This window comes from Phyllostomus hastatus, unplaced genomic scaffold, assembly GCF_019186645.2.
Source record: "Phyllostomus hastatus isolate PE091 unplaced genomic scaffold, TTU_PhHast_1.1 phas_contig_148, whole genome shotgun sequence".
NCBI classification, from domain to species: domain Eukaryota; kingdom Metazoa; phylum Chordata; class Mammalia; order Chiroptera; family Phyllostomidae; genus Phyllostomus; species Phyllostomus hastatus.
Genome location: NW_025333607.1, coordinates 17,554,428 through 17,574,108, shown reverse-complemented (window position 1 = coordinate 17,574,108; position 19,681 = coordinate 17,554,428). Strand labels below are relative to the sequence as shown.

The 19,681-nt window shown below is 43.4% G+C and overlaps 1 protein-coding gene across 1 annotated transcript in view; it reads right to left on the bottom strand.

The window, feature by feature from the left end:
• Positions 1-19,681, bottom strand: part of USH2A (usherin) — a 516,227-nt gene that overhangs the window by 352,946 nt on the left and 143,600 nt on the right. The window contains exon 21 of the mRNA XM_045859450.1: positions 9,390-9,620. Coding sequence (XP_045715406.1) covers positions 9,390-9,620 — 231 coding nt within the window. The remainder of the gene's footprint in view (positions 1-9,389; positions 9,621-19,681) is intronic.

The following is a 19,681-nucleotide window of genomic DNA, read 5'->3' as shown; positions in this document are numbered from 1 at the left end:
GTAAGGGACTGTACCTGTTTTGCTCAATATTCTTTCTAAAATAGCAATCATAGCAACTGACTGACCGAGGGTAGTGGGGGAGGCAATGAGAAAGAGCCGTACATGGCGTGACCAAATGATTGTGTTCCTCCATTCAAATAAAGGTAGGTGTAGAAAGCAGAGTCACAAGTCTTAAAAAAAACAGTTTACAGAGAACAGAAGGGGAACCCTGGTGATAAAATAATGCTCTCTTTCTAGATTCTAAAGGATATAATGGTACCACATGGTTGAGGGGCACCTCGGTGGGAATTAAGAAAAGTCCTTTGTTTTGAAAAAAAAAATCATTGATCATCTTGGAAAAAGCACCTACAGTAAAGAAGCAGGGGAGATGCAGGTGACAACAGATTTAGGAGTGACTGATAGGTGAGGACAGGGACACACAGAGTCTTATTTTAAGAAGGCTGCTCCTGAGGAAGAGAGAAGACATGGAGCTGGAGGCCCAAGTGCACGTTCAGGTGGAAAGGTCACCACTAGGAACGCAGAAACGGGATGCCGAACATCTGAACTCTAGAGGAAGAAGACAGGTCACTAACACACCGGAGGCCGGAGCTCCGCAGGTGGTGTCAAGTGAACACATACGTAGTAAAGAAAGGTTATAAAAGTGTATCACTGAGATTTATGTGGTTGAGCCACATAAAACATAAGGAGGGAAGGAAAGGCACCTAATTTAAAACCCCGCATTAAAAAAAACATCAGCCGTAAATGCATATGCAGTAACGACCACACGGATACTGCGGGCTCATCCCTTACGGAGACTCCTGCATTGAGTTCTGACGAGGCTCCATCTGAGAGATGAGCACGCTCAGCCGCGGAGCAGGGAGGCGGCTCGTGCGAAGCTGCTCACAGCACGCGGAGAGGCCGGCCTTTGAACGTGCGGGAATCTGACCCCAGAGTCCCGCTCGGGCTCTCACCGTGGCCACCTCCGTCAGAACTCCGCTGCCACCATCAATACCTCCACCGCCCCCGGAACAGAATCCAATCAGTCTGATGCTGTTAACCTGTCCATAGCATCGATCACTGTTGTTTATAAAGCACTTTCAAGATTAGAAGTGCTTTTTATTGTACTATATATGTTTATCGTGACTCTCTTCTGAAACCTATTGCAATAAGCCCTAATGCTAGGTGTAGGCAAAAGTGTCAAGATGTTCATTAACCTCAAAATTTAATAAGCTTAAGGAGCTCCTGCGTTGAAGAGATGGGCAACAGGCAGTTCCCAGGGAGCTATGTGTGGTGGGACGGGAAACAGCTCCTGACATGCCGCTCTCTCATAACAATGGGCACAGAAGTACCTTCAGCAGCAACGAAGGACCATTAATGAGAAATTCCTTTAGTTTCTATTATATAGCTTAGCACATACTTTCTTACACAGCTTAGGCCAACAGAGACTCAAAAAGTCGCCCTACTGCTCTAAGTTATCCATACTTCCAAAACCGTAAGCAGAAGAACCTTCAGGTGGGGCGGGCCTCTGGGTGGAGAGCGATGGCACAGTTTCAGGCAAGAGGATGACAAGTGAGAGCATTAGTTTGCACAGCAGCATGGAGAAGAGGGGAAGGGTTGGTCCAGAGACCCACGGTGCAAGCCTGGATGAGAGAGGAGATGCGGGACCCGTGCGTGGACGGACCCAAGCGACACGCCAGATGAGGGGACAGAGATGGAGCAGCTGATGGGACATGAGGAAGGCAGCGGGGGCGGCACTCGGACAACTGTGGTAAACGCAGATGTTCCGGTGGAGAGCGTGTGTTTGACAGTGTGGCGTGAGTGTGTGAGAACACGCGTGCGGTGTGCATATCAGGTGACGGGACATCTTGGCTTGATAACAAAAGAGACGGGAAAGCAGATGCTTTACGCTGATGGAAACAGTGTTCCCAGCGAACAAAAACTGTTTGCTATAGTGAGCGTGGTATTCTGTCATACTGGCATGGTCATTGTCCGTGTGGCTTACTGGCCATGTAAGGCCCAGAGGAGAAACTGCATGCTGTTTGAAGATATTTTAGATTATCCAGCATTACTACACGTGTGTGTGTGTGTGTGTGTGTGTGTGTGTATTCTCTCCTATTTCTTTTATGGGAGCTACACTATACTCATCTTTCAGCTTCTTGGCATTAGGAAAGAAGAAAAGAAAATGTACTGTTAATGAGAAAATGTATTAATTTTGAGAAATAGGACTAGAATGTAGAACTGGAACAGCCACACTACCAGCCTGCTGCCTGTTTAAAAAAAATTAACAACAAGAAAAGAAAGAGGGGCACCCTCATTCACTTACACGTTGCCTGTGGCTGCCACCCCTCTTTCAGGGTAGAGCTGAGTAGTTGGGACAGAGACCTCAGGGCTCACAGATCAAAACTACGTCTGTAAATCCTGCTCACACAGACTCTGAAAAGTTAAAAGGGCTTGTGGGGAGGGTTCTGCATCCAGAGGCAAACTTGCAGTTTCAGTAATTTGACCTCCTTGGCAACAGTAAACTGGCATACACCTTTTGGCCAAAGAAAGAGAAAAGCCATGGGTTGAGATAATTCTTGTGTGCAACCGGAGCTAAAATTCAAAAGTGAAACTGAATCGACTCCCAGGCCAACCCCACCATGAACATTTCAAACACAAGACAATGTCACAGAAATGTGCTTTGCCATGCGACACGACCAAAATACAAGGTTAGAACACGTGAAGCCGTCACGCACTGGCCTTCATGCCGAAGGTGAGGAATAGGGAGGCAGAGTGGTCCTCTCCCACCCAATGATGCCATTGGAGGGACTTGCTGATACCTCTCCACTACAGGTAACACACACTAAACTGTCCAAGCATTGGTTCTTAATACCCCCGAGTCACGCCTCGGTGAGCCTGACTTCTGCTGTTCTCACGCGTCTGGACCCTGCCCCTCCCTCCACACAGGTGAGCGAGCTCAACAGGACGTGCACATCTCTTCTGTCACCATCACACACGTGCGAGGAGCCTTCCTCCACTACTCTGCTCTCAAGTGCCATGTTCTTACTCTTGCCTTCATTTTTCCACACCCTTACAGCTTGTTCCTGAAGTCAGTCAGTCACAGAGCAGATTCATGGGTTTGTTTTTTCAGTAACCACGTCCGAAATCGGACATCAAAGGTTAAATAAAATCTGTGGTGCAAATGTGCCTTGAAAAAACTTGGCATTTTATTTAGTTTTTTTTTAAAAGCACTTTCTGGCAAAATTATTTGCTTCCAGTCACAGGAAAACAAATACTGGGACACCAAGGGTGGTGAAGGTCAGAATTAATATGCTTTTACTAATTAGTCTACCTGGAGGACTTTGCTCCGTTTGCACCTTTATTGTAACTGCTTATAATCAGCTTTCCTTTAACGAAGGGCTTACATGTCCCAATTTACTAAAAATAATAAAAAATAATAACAGTAACGGAGAAATATCACACCACAAAAAATTATAAAATATGTGCTTTTAAAGCATATTGATTTTGGTTGCATTTCTCTTTTCACAGATCGGTAATTAACTGCATTCCTGAGTCCTAAAGGATTCTAGTGCAGCCATTTTGGGGAAGGCAGATGAGACACTGTGAGACCAAACTGTGTGACAATCACTTAGTGTCCTTGAGCAGCATTGTTATGAGGAAAGTGTCCAGAGTTCTCATCTGCAAGATACTCAGCATCGGTAATCGCATGTCTCGTGAAGACAAATAAAAGAGAATTACATCCAGGTGCTCCTGCACGCTCCGGTCCCCAGGGGTTTGCTACAAAGACCTCCCCGAAGGCAGGTGCTGATTCTGGGCAGGGTCACCAGCAAAGGCGGCTGTGATTGGCATCTGCATGCGACAAAAGTCAGACCTTCCCCCGGATGATCACGGGTCTGTTTTCACTACGAGGAGAAGATAAAGTGACAGAGAGACGGCCACCCTTGGAATGCTGATGGGAGACACATTTTCACTCTGTTCTTACCGCATTTTGTTTGGGCTGCAAGCCCGACACGGAAAGGACTGGAGTCTCTGTGTAAATCCAGTGGCTTCGCTCTGGATTTCTGAACAAAGTGGGCACTTTTTCCCCTCTGAGGACTCTGTCACCTACGTCCCCTTGTATTTGAAGCAGGGAGGGAAAGCTCGGGTTTGAGTTCTGTTTTGGACAAAGAAAGTACTGTTAAGTCCTGTCACCGGGACTCTGTTTCAGCCTGGGTCCTTTCGTGACATCCCAGTTGCAAGGTCACGACGCGACGTTGAATTTGCTGCTGCTTTGCAGCGTCTGATACACCCCAAGAAAGGAATTTCCATTTGACGCCGAGGAATGCTCCCATTAGTGCTAAGTTCTTCAGATTAGCGGAGATGAAGAGTACATTTATACTGGTCTTCAGTTGTGAAGATAGTGCGATAACAAAGCATCGTCACTGAACAATCTGCTTTAAAACCTATGTGCTTTTAAACTCACGGATGTCTTGGTACTAAGCTGGTTTTGAATTTTTGAGGCTACTTAAATATTCTGTAGTCACAGATTTGGGATCGTAGAAGTGGAAGGCACTGGTCATTGAGCACAGCTCTCGGTTTAACAGAGGCGCATAACCACACCCACGGGAATGTAGGGTGCCCAACATCTCAACGTTAGGTAGATTCTCTCAACACTAAGTAACACAATTAAATGTCACATATTAATATAGAATGTTGCATATTATTTATACCCCAAATGTAACATTTAGGCAACCATATCTTGCATATGTGATAGCAAATGAATTAACAAAATGTTGACTTTATAAATTGCAGACGACCCTTAGAACAACTCCTGTCTCATCATTGGCACTTAATAAATATTTGTTCAGTAAGTAATAGTTAACAGCTAATGTTTAATGACTGTTAAATAATGTGTGTGGCAGACAGTGTGCCAAGGTTGTAAGGTGGGCTACCTCCTTTAATCCTTTCCTACCTGCTAGATATAAATACGGTACACAGCATTATTATCCTAATTTTAAAGAAAAGGAAACAGTCACTAAAATGATTATGTGGTTTGTCTAATTACATTTAGCTAATAAATAATGGAGCCTGGATCTGAAAATTATCAGTTTGATCCCAAAGCCCTGACTCTCAATCATACAGAAGAAAGGGAGTTAATATATGGTCTTTAAATTGTACTGCGATGTAAATGACTGATAATATACTCTTCCTGGAAATTCGACTTTTAAAACAACACTGAATCAGAAAGGAAAAAGGATCACATAGGAAAGAAAAAAGGTTCATCTGGCTATACTCCTGCCAAAAAATAGATTTTGACACAGTTTATTTATAATACTAAGCTTAACAATTTACAATATTGAGCAACATGTTGGGACATATTCGTATGTTTGAGTTGTTTTCATTATATGAGGTAAGATATTTAAAGCAAATAAGGAAGGGGGGTGAGTTATACAGAGAGATCCTTTCTTGAACTGCAAAAATGAGAACTGTACTGAAACATTCAATATTTTGTTCATGACTATGTATTAAGTGATGCATGTACTTATAAATCTTACCATTGATGGGTTAAATCTGATATTTCTCATATATAACATATATATAAAATAATACACATCATCATACATTTGTTTTTGAATGTTATCTGAAGATCTCCATTCAAATTTCAGAAATCCTTTTACTTAAGAATCTGAGATTTTGAAATAAATAATTCAAAATAAAAACCATCTAAGTTCTATTTGCAATTATTCACTTTCTAAATATAACTCATCATTTTAGAGATTTCCAGGATTTGCTCATTAATTTTGCCTCAGAATATAAAAACTGCATTCAATATACAGGACTGTGAACTGAAAGGACCATTTGACACACAGTACTTCAGCCCATTTAAAATAGTTTCATTAGATGTTATACACCTAGCTTCAAGTAACATTTTGGAATTAACTGCTTGGGGGGGGTGGTGGGGGTAGCTGATCTCCAATTTGCTTTTCAGCTTCCAAATAAATAACAGCAACACCATTTACTGTTTGTTACACGAAAATCTCACAACTGGAAAACAAATCCAAAAAGGTTAGCAGTCCTGGGTAAGGAATATCTGGGTGATCACTATTTTACCTCCCATCCCATTTACTACTTTTAAACACTTCTTATTCCACAGCCTCCCAAGAACTGTCCGCATGTGCTCTGGCCCATTTCCATGGCAAAGCACCAGCTTTTGAAGCAAGAGCCTCTGATTTACACTTCGATCCTGAAATTCAGTAGCTGTGGTATGGTAGAAAATCCACTTATCAGAGCCTCATTTCCTACACACCACACAGGTAAAAATACCTCCCTTACAGAGCAACAAAGGGATTGAATGAGGGGATATATAAGCGAGACAAATGGAAGCTGCCAATTATAAGCTCACCCTCTACTAAGGAAGATGGCTGGTTAAGAAAAGCCATAGAGTTGTTTTGGTAAAACTGTCTAGTTCATTAACTGGGCAAACTTCATTAAACCATGGCATACCTTAATCAAATTATTCAACCAAACACACCAACTTAACCATGAAATCAAACAATAAGTTGAGGGCCCTAATGGACACTTCTCCAAGGAGGACATACAGATGGTCTTGCCAATAGACAAATGATAAGATATTCAATGTCACTAATCAGCAGACAAATGCAAATCAAAACAATGAGGCATCACCTCACACCTAGCATGGCTATCATCAATCCACCGACAAGCAAGTATCGGTGAGGATGTGGAGGAAAGAGAACCTCGTGCACTGTTGGTGGGATTGTACATCGGTGCAGCCACCATGGAAGACAGTGCGGAGGTTTCTCAAGAAATTCCAGATGGAACTCCCATGTGACCAGCAATCCCAGTTCTGGGTATTTATCTGAAGACATGCAAAACACTGATTTGGAAAGATATATGCTATGTCTATTGCAGCATCATTTACAAGAGCCAAGATACGGGAGCAACTGAAGTGTCCATCAATAGGGAATTAAGTAAAGAAGTGTTACATGTATGCAATAGAACATTACTTGGCCATGAAAAAAGTGAAATTCTACTATTTGTGACAACAGGGATGGACCCAGAGGGCATTATAACAGGTGAAATAAGTCAGTCAAAGAAAGACAAACACCATGTGATTTCACTTATGTGTGGCATCTTAAAAACAAAATAAATGAGCAAACAAACAGAAACAAACTCATAGGTACAGAGAACAAACTGACGCCTGCCAGATGGGAGGGGGTTGGAGGCTGGGAGGAAAAAGGTGAAGAGATTAAGAAGTCCAAATTGGCAGTTACAAACAGTCACTGGGACATAAAGTACAACCGATGGAATATAGTTAATTGTAATTACAGTACTATTGTAATATGTATAATGTCAGGTGGGTACTAGATTTATCAGTGGGATTACTTTGTAAGTTACATGAATTTCTAACCACTATGCTATACACCAGGAACTAATATAATATTGAATGTCAATCATAACTGAAAAATAATTTTTAAAGAAACATATTTAATAACTTGATGTAGACCATTTACGTTTAAAGTAAAAGAGAGCCTTAAAAGTAAGACAAAGCTGCTAATATAAGGAGCCAGTGTTGCCCGAGAAAGTGCCCCAATGCAGAAGAATCTCTTCTTCCCCAGGAATCCCCAAACTCCAGGGAGCAGTTCAAGCCAAAACTGTGATCTCCCCGCCTCGTCCTTCAAGTGACGTGCGCTGAAAACACATTTTCTGTGCAGCTGGAGGCTTTGTTATAGACAGAAGGACCCTGTTTAGTGAGGCCGGTGCGAACGGCCTAACTTTTTTAAAGCAGAACTTGGACACCTTCCCAGACGCTGCATCTGCCCCAAGCCCTTGCCCCTCAGAGCGTACGGCCGGCTCGGGAGACCGGCAGACGACTAAATGTATTAACGGTGGACATGCCACTCTATCTTTCGCTGCTGCAACAGGAGGTGATCCCATCAAAAATCTGTCTGCTGGCTAGCCAGCAAATGCAAGCTGACACGCTCGCTGGGCAATCCCCAGGTGCGGGAAATGGATGCTGTCCCCTCGAAGAAACACATCACGAGCCATGCGTGGGGCCGGAGGGGGGGTGGTTTCTGGTTCCATTTCAAAAAAAAGTCTGCCTTTTAATCCTTATGTTCTTTCCCAGATAACTGTTGGTTTTTTCTTTTCCTTCGCTTCTTTGACTTTTAGAAATATGAAGCAGAAGGTTAGCATCGGAGAGGAGCTCAGTGGTGGGTTTTCTAGCTCTCAGGGAAGGTGCCGGTGCACCAGGGCCAGTACTTAGGCATTCATTAATCACAACGTCTCTCAGCTGGAGGGCCATCATGATTCATTACAAATGCACCTCAGCAGCAAACTGTTTGCTGCTTTAGGTGAAAAGAAAACAATGACTTTCGAGCTTCGTTTCATAATGCAAATTCCACTTCGTTGCCCTCAACCCACATACCATGTTAAAGGTGAGCCCTGTGCTCCGAAATGACTTTCTCACTGATTAAATCAACAGCATTACGAGTTTTCAGAATAATACAGATCCCATACTTGGGAAACTGGCAAAGTGAAATAGGAGTCATCAATAGTTACAGTTTTCTCTGTCTATAGTGAAGTAGTAGTATCCTAAGTCATGGAGGTAACCGAACTTCCAGAATCCTGTGGTAACAGTAAGACCAGGAGTGGGAAGAGAAAATGAGGCACTGTTGGGTGCTGTTTCTGTTTAAATTTGATATTTTATTGGAGATTATTTTGCACTGATTTTCATTTAAAAATTATTGTACTGAAATACTATTTATATCAATCACTGAGTTTTCTGTTGCTTTAAGTCCTATGCCTGAAGTAGATGTCTCACGTGAAAGTGACTTAGTGCTGGCTCGTGCAAGGTGTGTTTCTTCTGAAATATCTTTTTTCTGTAATAGTTTCCACGGAACAGGGGCTATTAACAGTTGTCCTACTTTTTATTTTTAAGCGACATCCCGTAAGTATTAGGGATACTTTTCTGAACAAAGGTAAAGAGATTTCTTATATTTTTCTGGAGGCTTCCATAACCAGAGGCATATTGAGAACCTCCAAGAGCACGGGGCATTTCTCACGCTCACCTGCCCCGGGAACTTTCCACAGAGCCAGTGAATGATATTCTGATAAAACAGCTGTAATGTGTGTGTAAGAACCATTTTTAGCACGTACTTCGACCCAATAAGACAGCCTTCCCACGTCTATGTTTTTTTTTCTTTTCTTTCCTCTGCTTCTACCACCCCCCAAAATACAAAAAAGATAGAGAGACATGTTTGCCAAACATTCAAGCTAAATTCGTCAAAGGGCTGAATTAGTATTTCTACAAACAGGCACAGTAAAAAATCATTGCAAAAGGGGTATCAAAATAATACAAAACATTTTAGGTCTTTGAGCCTCTTCAGTAAAGGGAGGCCAAACCCGCTTACCGGTAAAGTCCGTATTGATGGGGTGCGTGGAGCTGGGAAACCGGCAATACCCGTGTCCCGGGAAGCGCATGCCCCTCACCATCCTGGCCCCCGGGGCCGGGAGCGAGGCCTCTCTCCTCTCCAGCTGGTAGACCGGGGAGGGGCCGTTCAGCTCTTCAGGTGGGAGCCATCGGGCGTGGATGGTGGTGCTGCTGAGCCCTTCCAGCAGAGGAGGCCGCAGCCCGGCTGGTGCTAAGGGTTAGAAAACACCAGTTACATTCTAGAATTCAGGTGCTGTCTCTAGACACGTATCCGCACATACATGGCCACAGGCCCTTGTGCATTTCACACTCAAAATCGAATCCGCGAGGCTCTCAAGTATGTATACGGTTCTAGGAACGACCAACACAAGAAAGGAGTTCAACGACTAACAGAAGATGGCAGTGGCTTGGAGGATGCCCAGCTCACCCCCTCCCGTGAGCAAAACGCAAAATGAAACATACACGTACAGAGACCGCAACTGCTCCTGAGACAGGTGGGCAGGGAGAGGCCAGGTTCCGACAACAAATGAGAGAAGAGGGGGAAGGAGAGAGAGCTGGGCCGCCAGGGAGCCCTCCAAGAACTGCGGGAGCTCGCCCAGCACAGGAGCGGAAGTGTCCTTGTCTAGGGCCCCTCTGCCTTGCTCAGGGTGCAGGTGCCCTATTGGGGCAGGTCCGACCTGCCTGCAAGACCGTGCAGCCCCTTCTCCACAGCTACCTTACCTGGAGCCTCCTGCCTCTGAGCCAAGGCAGCAGCGGGCCAGAGCAGCAGGGCGGCGGCACTCACACGCGGGCTGCCCTCCCCGACCTCGGGTGCCCCAGGCTCTGTGAGTGTTGACCTGGCTCCCAGCAGCTTTGGGTAGATGAGACTGCCTGGTGTGTGGTCCTTCCACACACGGCTCCCTTCTACAAGGGGCCACTTTTGCTACAACACAAGAGAGACTTTATAGAGACGGCCGAAGAGCCCACAGAACTCTCTAGGAGCTGCGGGAATTCCCCGGATCAGAGCAGCTCAATTACGTCCACCTGCACGGAGTGGGCGGGCTCTCTATCCAGGTACTCCCACGGGCCTGCAAGATCTCGGGAACCCGCTGCACCAAACCAAGGGGCCAAACGGGATCAATTTGGCATCCCCACAGGTGCACCGGGCCTCTCTGCCCAGCACTGCTCCAGCTCAGGACATCTTAGGCGCCTGCTCCCAGGCTCCTATCAGCCTGCCCGAACCACCTGGCTCACACCGCCTGCCCGGGGCCAGCTTCTATGGAGGGCCACGCTTCCAAGACTGGGAGACACAGCTATTTTGTCTCATTGCTATAAGCAAACATAGAAAGTCAGACAAAATGACAACACAGAAAAATATCTCTCAAATGAAAGAACAAGAAAAATCCCCAGGAAGAAACCCTAAGGAAATGAAAACAAGTCACTTGCCTAATAAAGAATTCAAAGAAATGGTCCTAAGGATGCTCATCAAACTAGAGAGGAATTTAGGGAGAACTTCACTGCAGAAAAAGTGTAAGAAAAAAACAAGCAGACATGAAGAATACCATAACTAAAATTTTTTTTTTAATAGGAAGAAAGAAACACATTGGAAGGATTCAAGAGCAGATCAGCTAACACAGAAGATCAGATCAGTGATGTGGGGGAGAGACTAGTGGGAAGTGACCAATCAGGGCAGCAGGAAAAAAATAAATAAAAAATGAAGATAGTTTGAGGAACCTCTAAGAGAACAGCAAGGGCTCAACCATTCACATTACAGGGATCCCGGAAGGGCTGTCTTCCAGTTTCCACACTAAAATGCATGTTGACTGTCTGAACTCGAACAAGTAGTGGAGAACTTAGACTCACAGGAGAATACTTCCACCTAGCAATTGGTCTATTCTTAGGAAGTGGGCTACAGAGAATGAGTGACACTAGATTATTCTTTTAATTCTCTGCTAAAAGAAAGCATAAAACAAAACCCCACGAACTCCCAGCCGGCATGCTGTAGTGTCACTTGGAAGAGACGACCCAGCCTGTCTGAAAGGCGAGCGCCCCACTGCGTCCTTATCCTCCAAGTTCCCCTCGGACCAGAGTGGGGACTTTCAGTCAATTAAACGAGACTGGCCACGCACACCTACGTAGGGTGCTGAGAAGAAAAACAGATACTCCTGAATCATGAAACACATGCTCGAGAAGACAAAATCACTAAGAGAGAAGGAAATAAAAGATTATTTGGCAGACTGAGTAGATTACAGGTATAAATTAGTTAATCTCAAATCGGCAAATTAAGAGAAAACAGAATCATGGAAAGGGCTCTGCAGAATGTTAAAGATTTAATTTCACTTCCTCATTTCTAATTCTGCATGAGTTTTAAAAAATCACTTCAAACGTATCTGCCTCAGTTTTTCCCATCTATGACATGAGGATAAATTTTCAGTGGAATATTTTGATAAAAACTGCCTTTTGAAACCATATATATAATTGCTTTAGCTTTTACAAAAACAAAATTCTGTATCAATACAAAGAACAATTATTACTACCCAATAATAACACATCTTTCAAATTACATATAATACCAGAATACAGTTCATCCACATTCAAGATCTCTATTTACTTAGAAAATCTTCTGAAGTGTGTGAAGTATAAAATGGAACTTCAATACTCATCATTTCAAAGGACAACGCTATGCAATGTCTGTTTTTACCTGGAATAAAACTACAGTGTTCCTGTACTGTTTGCAACAGCGTGGTAATCCAGTTTCTAGTCTGTCTCTTCTATCCATACACAGTCTTTTATAAAATACTTGATAATATATATTCTCCTCTATGCCGCATTTATTACTTTATAATCTGATTAATAGCATATCATTATGCATAAATTTACACTTGCAAAATTTATGTAGTGTGGAGTCGGAACACCACTGGGTAAGAACCGAAGGCTAAACGAGCAGCAACTCTGGCGGATGACAGGTCTTTAAAACCAAACCTATTTATTTATCTCCAAGGAAGGGTTTGTTGTCTGTGAGGACTGCATGACCACGCGTTCAAACAGCATCGACTTCCCCTTATGAGGACAGGGATCCGGGAAACAGCCTCCCTGCATCCCAGGGGTGTGTGGGGAGCACACGGACATCAGATGTCCTCAGGCGCTGTGTCAGCAGAAAACAGTTTTGACTCTTCCTCTGAGAGACAGCTGGCAACTGACCCACTTCAACGGCTCTCCCCTAAGTGAGCAGGAGATGGAAAGTTTCTCCCCCCAGCCTCTCAGGGATCACTCAGTCTTGCCTCGTCGACTATCTATTCTCTGATGAGGGGGAAAAAGAACAAAATCCATGTTGCCACTTCCTTCTTTCTGCATGAGTCCCCTTCAAAAGGAACAGGTGTAGCAAAACGGATCTGGAAAAGGAGAAAACTGAGGCTCTCGGCTGGCGCCTTGCACCACTCACTACGGGACCGGGGCAAATCCATCATCGGGCCTCTCAGACCTTCGATACCTTACGTGCTGGGGAGCACAGTGGGCCTGAGTACTCCAGCATCCCTTCCAGTTTCAGAGTTCTGTGCTTGAACACTGCTGGGCACTGCTTCTCCACCAGTAAACCGGGGCAGGTGCTGGGCATCGGACCCCTCCATTCCTTTACCCCCTCCAGCGCTGGGCCAGCATGCCTCTTGGCCCTAGCAGGGCGTACACATAGGATGCTTTTTCCCGTGTTCTGTGACATAGCAACAAGCCAGAAAGCCCTGCTTTCACAGACTTTCTGGGGCATCTCCATCTTGGTGCGTACGCCCTGCCTGAAGGACCCTCATCCTGCTGATCTCCAGTCGTCTGCACAGAGCTCAGACAGTGCATATGAAGAGAGAGGAAGAGAGAGGAGGAGCCCGGGTTGCTGAGCTCCTCCCGGGAGTGGCCGTGGAGGCAGTGGGCACGTTCCCCGAAGTCCACCGTTGATAAAAGGCATCAGCGTGGACTGTAATTATGACATTCTTGCTACCCAAACCTGAAGCTTTTATGGGGCCTCTGCAATTAACTACTTAAATGCATCGTAACACTTGCTTCTCTGACAGCAACGTATTGATTTTTTCATCATTTTCAAGTCTCCTCCAGCACAAATAAATGTACTACAGTTACAGTTAATGCACTGTGTACATGCATTAAGCGCCGGTGTGACACAATTTATTATTTGGTGACACAGAGAACCGAAGGCTGGCTGCTCAGGAAGGAGCGTCCCTGATTCAACATCCATATGGAAACTACCACTGTCCTTGGTGCTACCATTTCTCTGGCTTCTAGAGACCTTTTCTATAGGATACTGGGGCTTAAGAAAAGACTGGGTGCTGGATAGAAATCTTTTATATGTGTCAGTGTAAGATAAAATGAAAAATAGTCTCACAGAGAAGATACGGTTTATATTTTCCTAAAGGCATCACTGTGGCATCTACGGCAAGTTTGTTCAGATGATTTTTTTTGTCTATTTAATTTCATTCCCTGCACATATTTAGGGCACATCCATCAAACTATTTTGCATCCTACGGTCTCTCTGATTCCATTTTTACATATTATAATTGTGTTGTTTTAATGCCTTACTATAATTACTACTTTATAAAGCTAAAACAGTGATTTAAAAAGTGCAAATCCTGAATGTCATTTCTGCGTGCCAAAAAGGCCAAGCACAGCCACTGCTAAAGTCACGTATCTGCATACAGACCTCGCGACAGAGGTCATTACATATTTTATAAGGTGCATCCGCACATTCAAGATGAAAGTTGGTGAGGAAAAGCAGTTAATTTTGTTTTGTTAGAAATAATATCATTTTAGTTTTAGCATCGAAGACAGATGCCAGCGTTTCACTCTGAACAGATGGTAATTCCATCTAATAGTGCATCTCTGTATTAGTAAGGTCTGTTGTGTATACAAACAGTAATAAACAGTAGGTAAGGATCAAAATAAATTTTAATTGTTGACATTAAATTCTGGCAGCCACAGTTCTAGGGCTGCAGTATTCCTTTTTCGAGTCTGTCAGATTTACGGATGCTACGAAAGCTTTGCTGGAAGCGGCTGGGTCCCAGTTCTATAAAGAAATCTTTACAGGCTACCAGTGCCTGGGCTGGGCCAGGGTCTCTGTTTTCCCACAGTGAAATATTTCTTCCAGAATGACACGGAATCGGTGAGCCTGTCTTTGTGACGGTCTGCTAGGATTTCTTTCCCAGCGCTCCTGGCGGACTGATTACTTCATCAGGAAGTTGATGTAAAATGCTACATCCCATTGTGACATTCCGTTGGGGGAGGAAGTGGGTCACTGTATTCTCACAGCCACTTTCACATCTTCCTAAGTGAGGGCCTCCCGTTCAACGCATGCTATTCTATTTGCAAAGCTGGGTATTCCTGAACTTCTGTGAAAGTGACATCATTCCTCTCGTCGTGTTGGCTCTGCCCAAGTCTGAAGGATTTCCCGACGACCAGAGCCCTCATCAGCTGCTCTTCCATAGGCTTTGCCATGGATCAAAAGATGCGCCAACAAGCACCCATTCGGTTCTTGGAGTACCTCCGGGTGTTACGAATTGCTATTTATTTTGGGAAGCTGCCATGTTTTTTTTTTAAAGGAATCATTAAAAAAAAGAGTTTGGCATTCAGGTGACTGTTCAATAACAAACATGCTTTGCAATCCTATTTCTTTAAAACATGGATGCATTTTTTTAATCATGAAAAATATATTGCTTCCACCATATGGGACAACCAACGACTCACCAACCGATTTAAGAGGCAGCATATTGAGCTGACCATATGTTACAGTGCTGTTGAATGGCTGAGTGATTCATGCCCGTCACATTCTAGTATATCAATTAAAGCTCCTTGAAGTCTGCATGATTTGTGTCTCTGTTATTAAACCCTGCTAATTCATCCCACTTACACATCTGTTATAAATCTCTAGGAGTGCTGCATGATTCATGGCAATGTGGGAGCATGCTACAGCAAATTCTTCTCCTTGTAATTAACAGTAAATTGTTTTACTGCCATGCAATGAATTTTTCAGTTATATTGCAAATGAACTCCTAAATGTGCGGTTCTTTCCTAAGAACCGACTTATATCATTAGGCAATTAAAAAGTATTGCTTTGAACCAAAAGCTCTTAATCAAGAGAAATACAATTTAAACATTGCTGAAGAGCTGTGGAAATGTGACACGTTGGTGAAAAGTGTAACGAAAAGTGTAAAATTATTTCTGTGGCTGAAAGAGCAACACAAACAAGCAAGAACCCCTCCGTGCATTCACGGCGTCGCCGAGACTGGCGGTTGCCCGCAACCCTCAGTGGTTGGCGGGTTTGCAAGGATACCGTTCACCCTAGAAGTGCCTGAAGTCATCTGTCGCTACCAAATTTCTCAGATTGCTTTACATTTTCCTAATTGTAAAGCAGTGCCTTTATTCTTGAAATAAATAATTGGATAATTAGCCCAGTGGAATCATCAGAGGGCTCCTGTGCTGTTGGAGTGTTCTTGTCAAAGGTGAAGCGAATTCATTTCAGCTTGCCTCTGTAGCTCTTCGCGGAGGCGCTGACTTTTCTCCCCCAGTTTCCTGGCAGCAGCCTCAGATTCATGAGTCCATACATCAAGTCACTAGTTTAACAACAAATGGAATTAAATTCAAAGAAGGGAAACTAATTGAAGGACAGCAACAAAAGTGTTTGGTAATGTGCTTTTTAATATGGCATGCCGCATTTGCATGATAATTTTTTCCTTTTTAGCATGGAGCCGAAAGTGACTAGCTTAATGAGGGATTATTCAAGGCAGGAATGAACAAAATGCATTCATAACTAAGAACAAAGATTGTATTATGAAACAAAAAAAGAGGCAACCTCGGAGAAGTAACTGGATGATTGGTTTATGCATTATGAATAAAAAAGATAGAAAAATATTTATATTGGTATTCACTAATGACTATATATACAAGATTGTTGTAATTAAAATTATAAATTAACATATTAAGAGTGCTTGTTTAATCACTCTGGGTCCTATTCGCGGTGAAAAGACTTATGTACCTGCATGCAAAACAATGTGTGTTTCCAACCCAGTGGCAAGCAGCCTGTACATTTCACTTTGGATTCAGAAAAGAAGCTCCACACGCCACTAATCACTTGCTTGATGGGAGGTGGGCCCGTCTAAGCTCCTGGTGTGGAGGTCAATTGTCAGCAGGCAAAGGAAATGGCGCATTGTCCCTTCAGAAATGGATCTCCCAAGGAAATTTCTCTTTTGAAAAAAGGTTTAAAGTGTACTCAATTGGCAGAGGATGGAAATGCACAAATTTCCTAGATTAAAAGGGTGATTTCACAAGTGTAATGGGGAGTCTAAGAGGGTCCAGTTCATCAGCTCCTTACCCTCCTACCCCCTGAAGCAACTCCAAAGCCACGGAGGACCCTGCCGGAAGATGCTGCGATCCAGAGAGAAGCAGCTGTCGCTGGGAGCACCCCTCCCTCCAAGCGGATCTGTCTTTGCCATGGCCTGAAAACCAGATGGGGAGTCATGGAATGTTCTGGATGAAATGCACCAATTCTAACTATATAGCACATTGAAAAATATTTAAAGCAAAGAGAGCAAATTACAATTCTCAAGGTTTCTAGTGCAATGGTCAGATAAATCTTTACAAGTATGTTTTTGATTGCTCTGACTGAGATTTAAGGAAGAAACACATTTTCATGATTTCATGCTGCAAAAAGGCAGAATATGACTTCTGATTTTTGGTACTCTTACGAAGTACACTAGTGTTGCTGGCTTCTTTGGATCCCAACAATGAGCTCATGTGAACTGCATTTAGACTTTAGAGTGAAATTTTCCCACCAGTCCACTAGAATTTGTCGGAATAATACATACCCTCCCAATTGCAGTTTTATTACTAGAGAAACACTAAGGAGAAACAGGAAGCTCCCAATGAAACTCTCGCCCTTTCCTACATCAGAACTGTTGTTCTAAACAATGGGCTTCTCCATTGTTTACTTCTATGGCTTAAAATACATAAATTGCATCCAAATGTTTAATCTTGAGAAATTTTAGGAAAAAAATCATATTTACTAAAAATGAGGAGGCAAGAAAGAAATTGGATCTATAATTGCTGGGTTTTGCTTTGCATTCCAATCAAAACAAGTAAGTTTATGCTCACTGATCTAAACACCCCTGAAAGGGTGTATTTGATACTAAATCAAACAGCAAGCAAAAATTATTTTTCCATGCAAGTGATTTTATTCTCTCCTTGGCAGATGAAGACTCAGAGAGTTCTGACAAAATATACTAAGTGATTAAGAAATAAACATTCTCCCTGAGGAACACTAAAATAATGTGCCTTCAAATAAGAAAGGATTTCACAAGGGAACAAACCCTAATGCAATTTTAATGGAAATTGAGTAGAAGGAATATTTTGGCAAAGCGTGAGGAACCACACACTTCAAACTGGCCATTTCGTCTTGTCCTGCAAAGCTTCTGCTCCGGACGTGCCCCTTAGAAAGCTCCCCAGGGGGCTGCCAGTGACCGCAGGCTCCTTGTAGTTCGCTCTTCTCCTGCTTTTCCTATGGCACACGGCACTGCAGACAACACTCTCCTTCTAGAGTTCTCTCTTCTCTTGACTTGTCCGGTTCTGTTCTCTCTAGGTCCTTTTCCTCACGCTGATCACTTCTCTGTTCACCTTAGTCCTCCTTTCTCCCAAAATGTAAGCATTAATCAACATATAAAGTTATTCTGGATTTTTTCTCCACCTGCACTAATCCATTGTTATCCATGGCTTTAGCTCCCAGTTATAGAAAGATGACTGCAAAATCTGCATCATTCTTAGTCATTTGCGTTATCCGTTGCTGGTTGGTTGTGTTTGCCATAGATGTGTTCGTATCAAACAGTCACACGTAAACTCATGGGTTTATTTCTCGCACATGTTCTTTCTTCATCGTTTCTGTTATACCGAAAGGCATCACAACACGGCCCATAATGTCGACGGTCATCTTCGATTCTCCCCCTTCTTCACCTGCGGGTTTCTCTGCCTGGACCCCACCCCCCCACTCCTTCTTTCATCCTTTGCTTTTGTTTATATGATTTGTTCCCTCGTTGCCTCTTAGAAAAGTCTACCAGACTCTATTCACATACTTTCTTTTTTTAAAAAATATATTTTATTAATCATGCTATCAAGTTGTCCCAATTTTCCTCTATTTGCCCCCCTCCACCCCGGTACGCTGCCTGGTATTCCACTTCCCCTAGTTCATGTCTATGGACCATGCATACAATTTCTTTGGCTTATCCATTTCCTATGCTATTTATTCTTAACATCCCCCTGTCTATTTTGTACCTACCAATTATGCTTCTTAATCTCTGCACCTTCCCCCCACTCTCCTTCTTCTCCCTCCCAGCTGATAATGCTCCAAATCATCTGAACGAAACCCCAGAAAAAGAACTGAAGAGAACAGAGATAACCAACCTATCAGATGCAGCGTTCAAAACACTGGTGATCAGGATGCTCAAAGGACTCACTGAGTATGGCAACGACATAAAGGAAGAAATGAAGGTTACACTAAGTGAACTAAAGAAAAACCTACAGGGAACCATCAGTGAAGGGGAGGAAGCCAGGATTCAAATCAACAATTTGGAACATAAGGAAGAAATACGCATTCAACCAGAACAAGAAGAAATAAGAATTCAAAAAAAGTGAGGATAGTATACGAAGCCTCTGAGACATCTACATACTTTCTTTTGATTAACTGTACACTCCACCGCCAGAGAAAAATCTTCATAAACTCCCAGTGCCCATCACATCAGCACCTGGGACAGCACCGTGTCTAAGACGGTAACTAGCACATGGTATATGGGAAAAATCTTTACCAATCTTTTACAGTCTATCTCAAATGCCATTTATTCCCAAGCTCCCAAATCCCATGTTCTATGTCCCTCCAGCTTTCTTATATCCTTTCTCACACGTCCCCTGGTGTTAATCCTATTTGTGGTATGTCGACACCCTAATGCAACACCACCGAGACACCTTTGAATGGATTACCTTTGGATCCCCCACAGTGTTTTAAGTAGCGAGCCTTTAATGGATGCTTCCTGAAGTAATCATTCACAAGAAAATACAGTAACAATAAGGGCATGGCACATCGCTGCCTCTATAGTGCAACAAACAAGTTTGAAACTTGTAGTTTTTGAGCAAACTTTTGAAATGCATATAATTCTGAACGACATACTCCTTACAGAACTGAAAAACAAATGCTTTCAGACATCAGCCCCCTACGGTTCGTCTGTGTGCCACCCTCCTCAGTGCCAGCGCTCTCCGTCT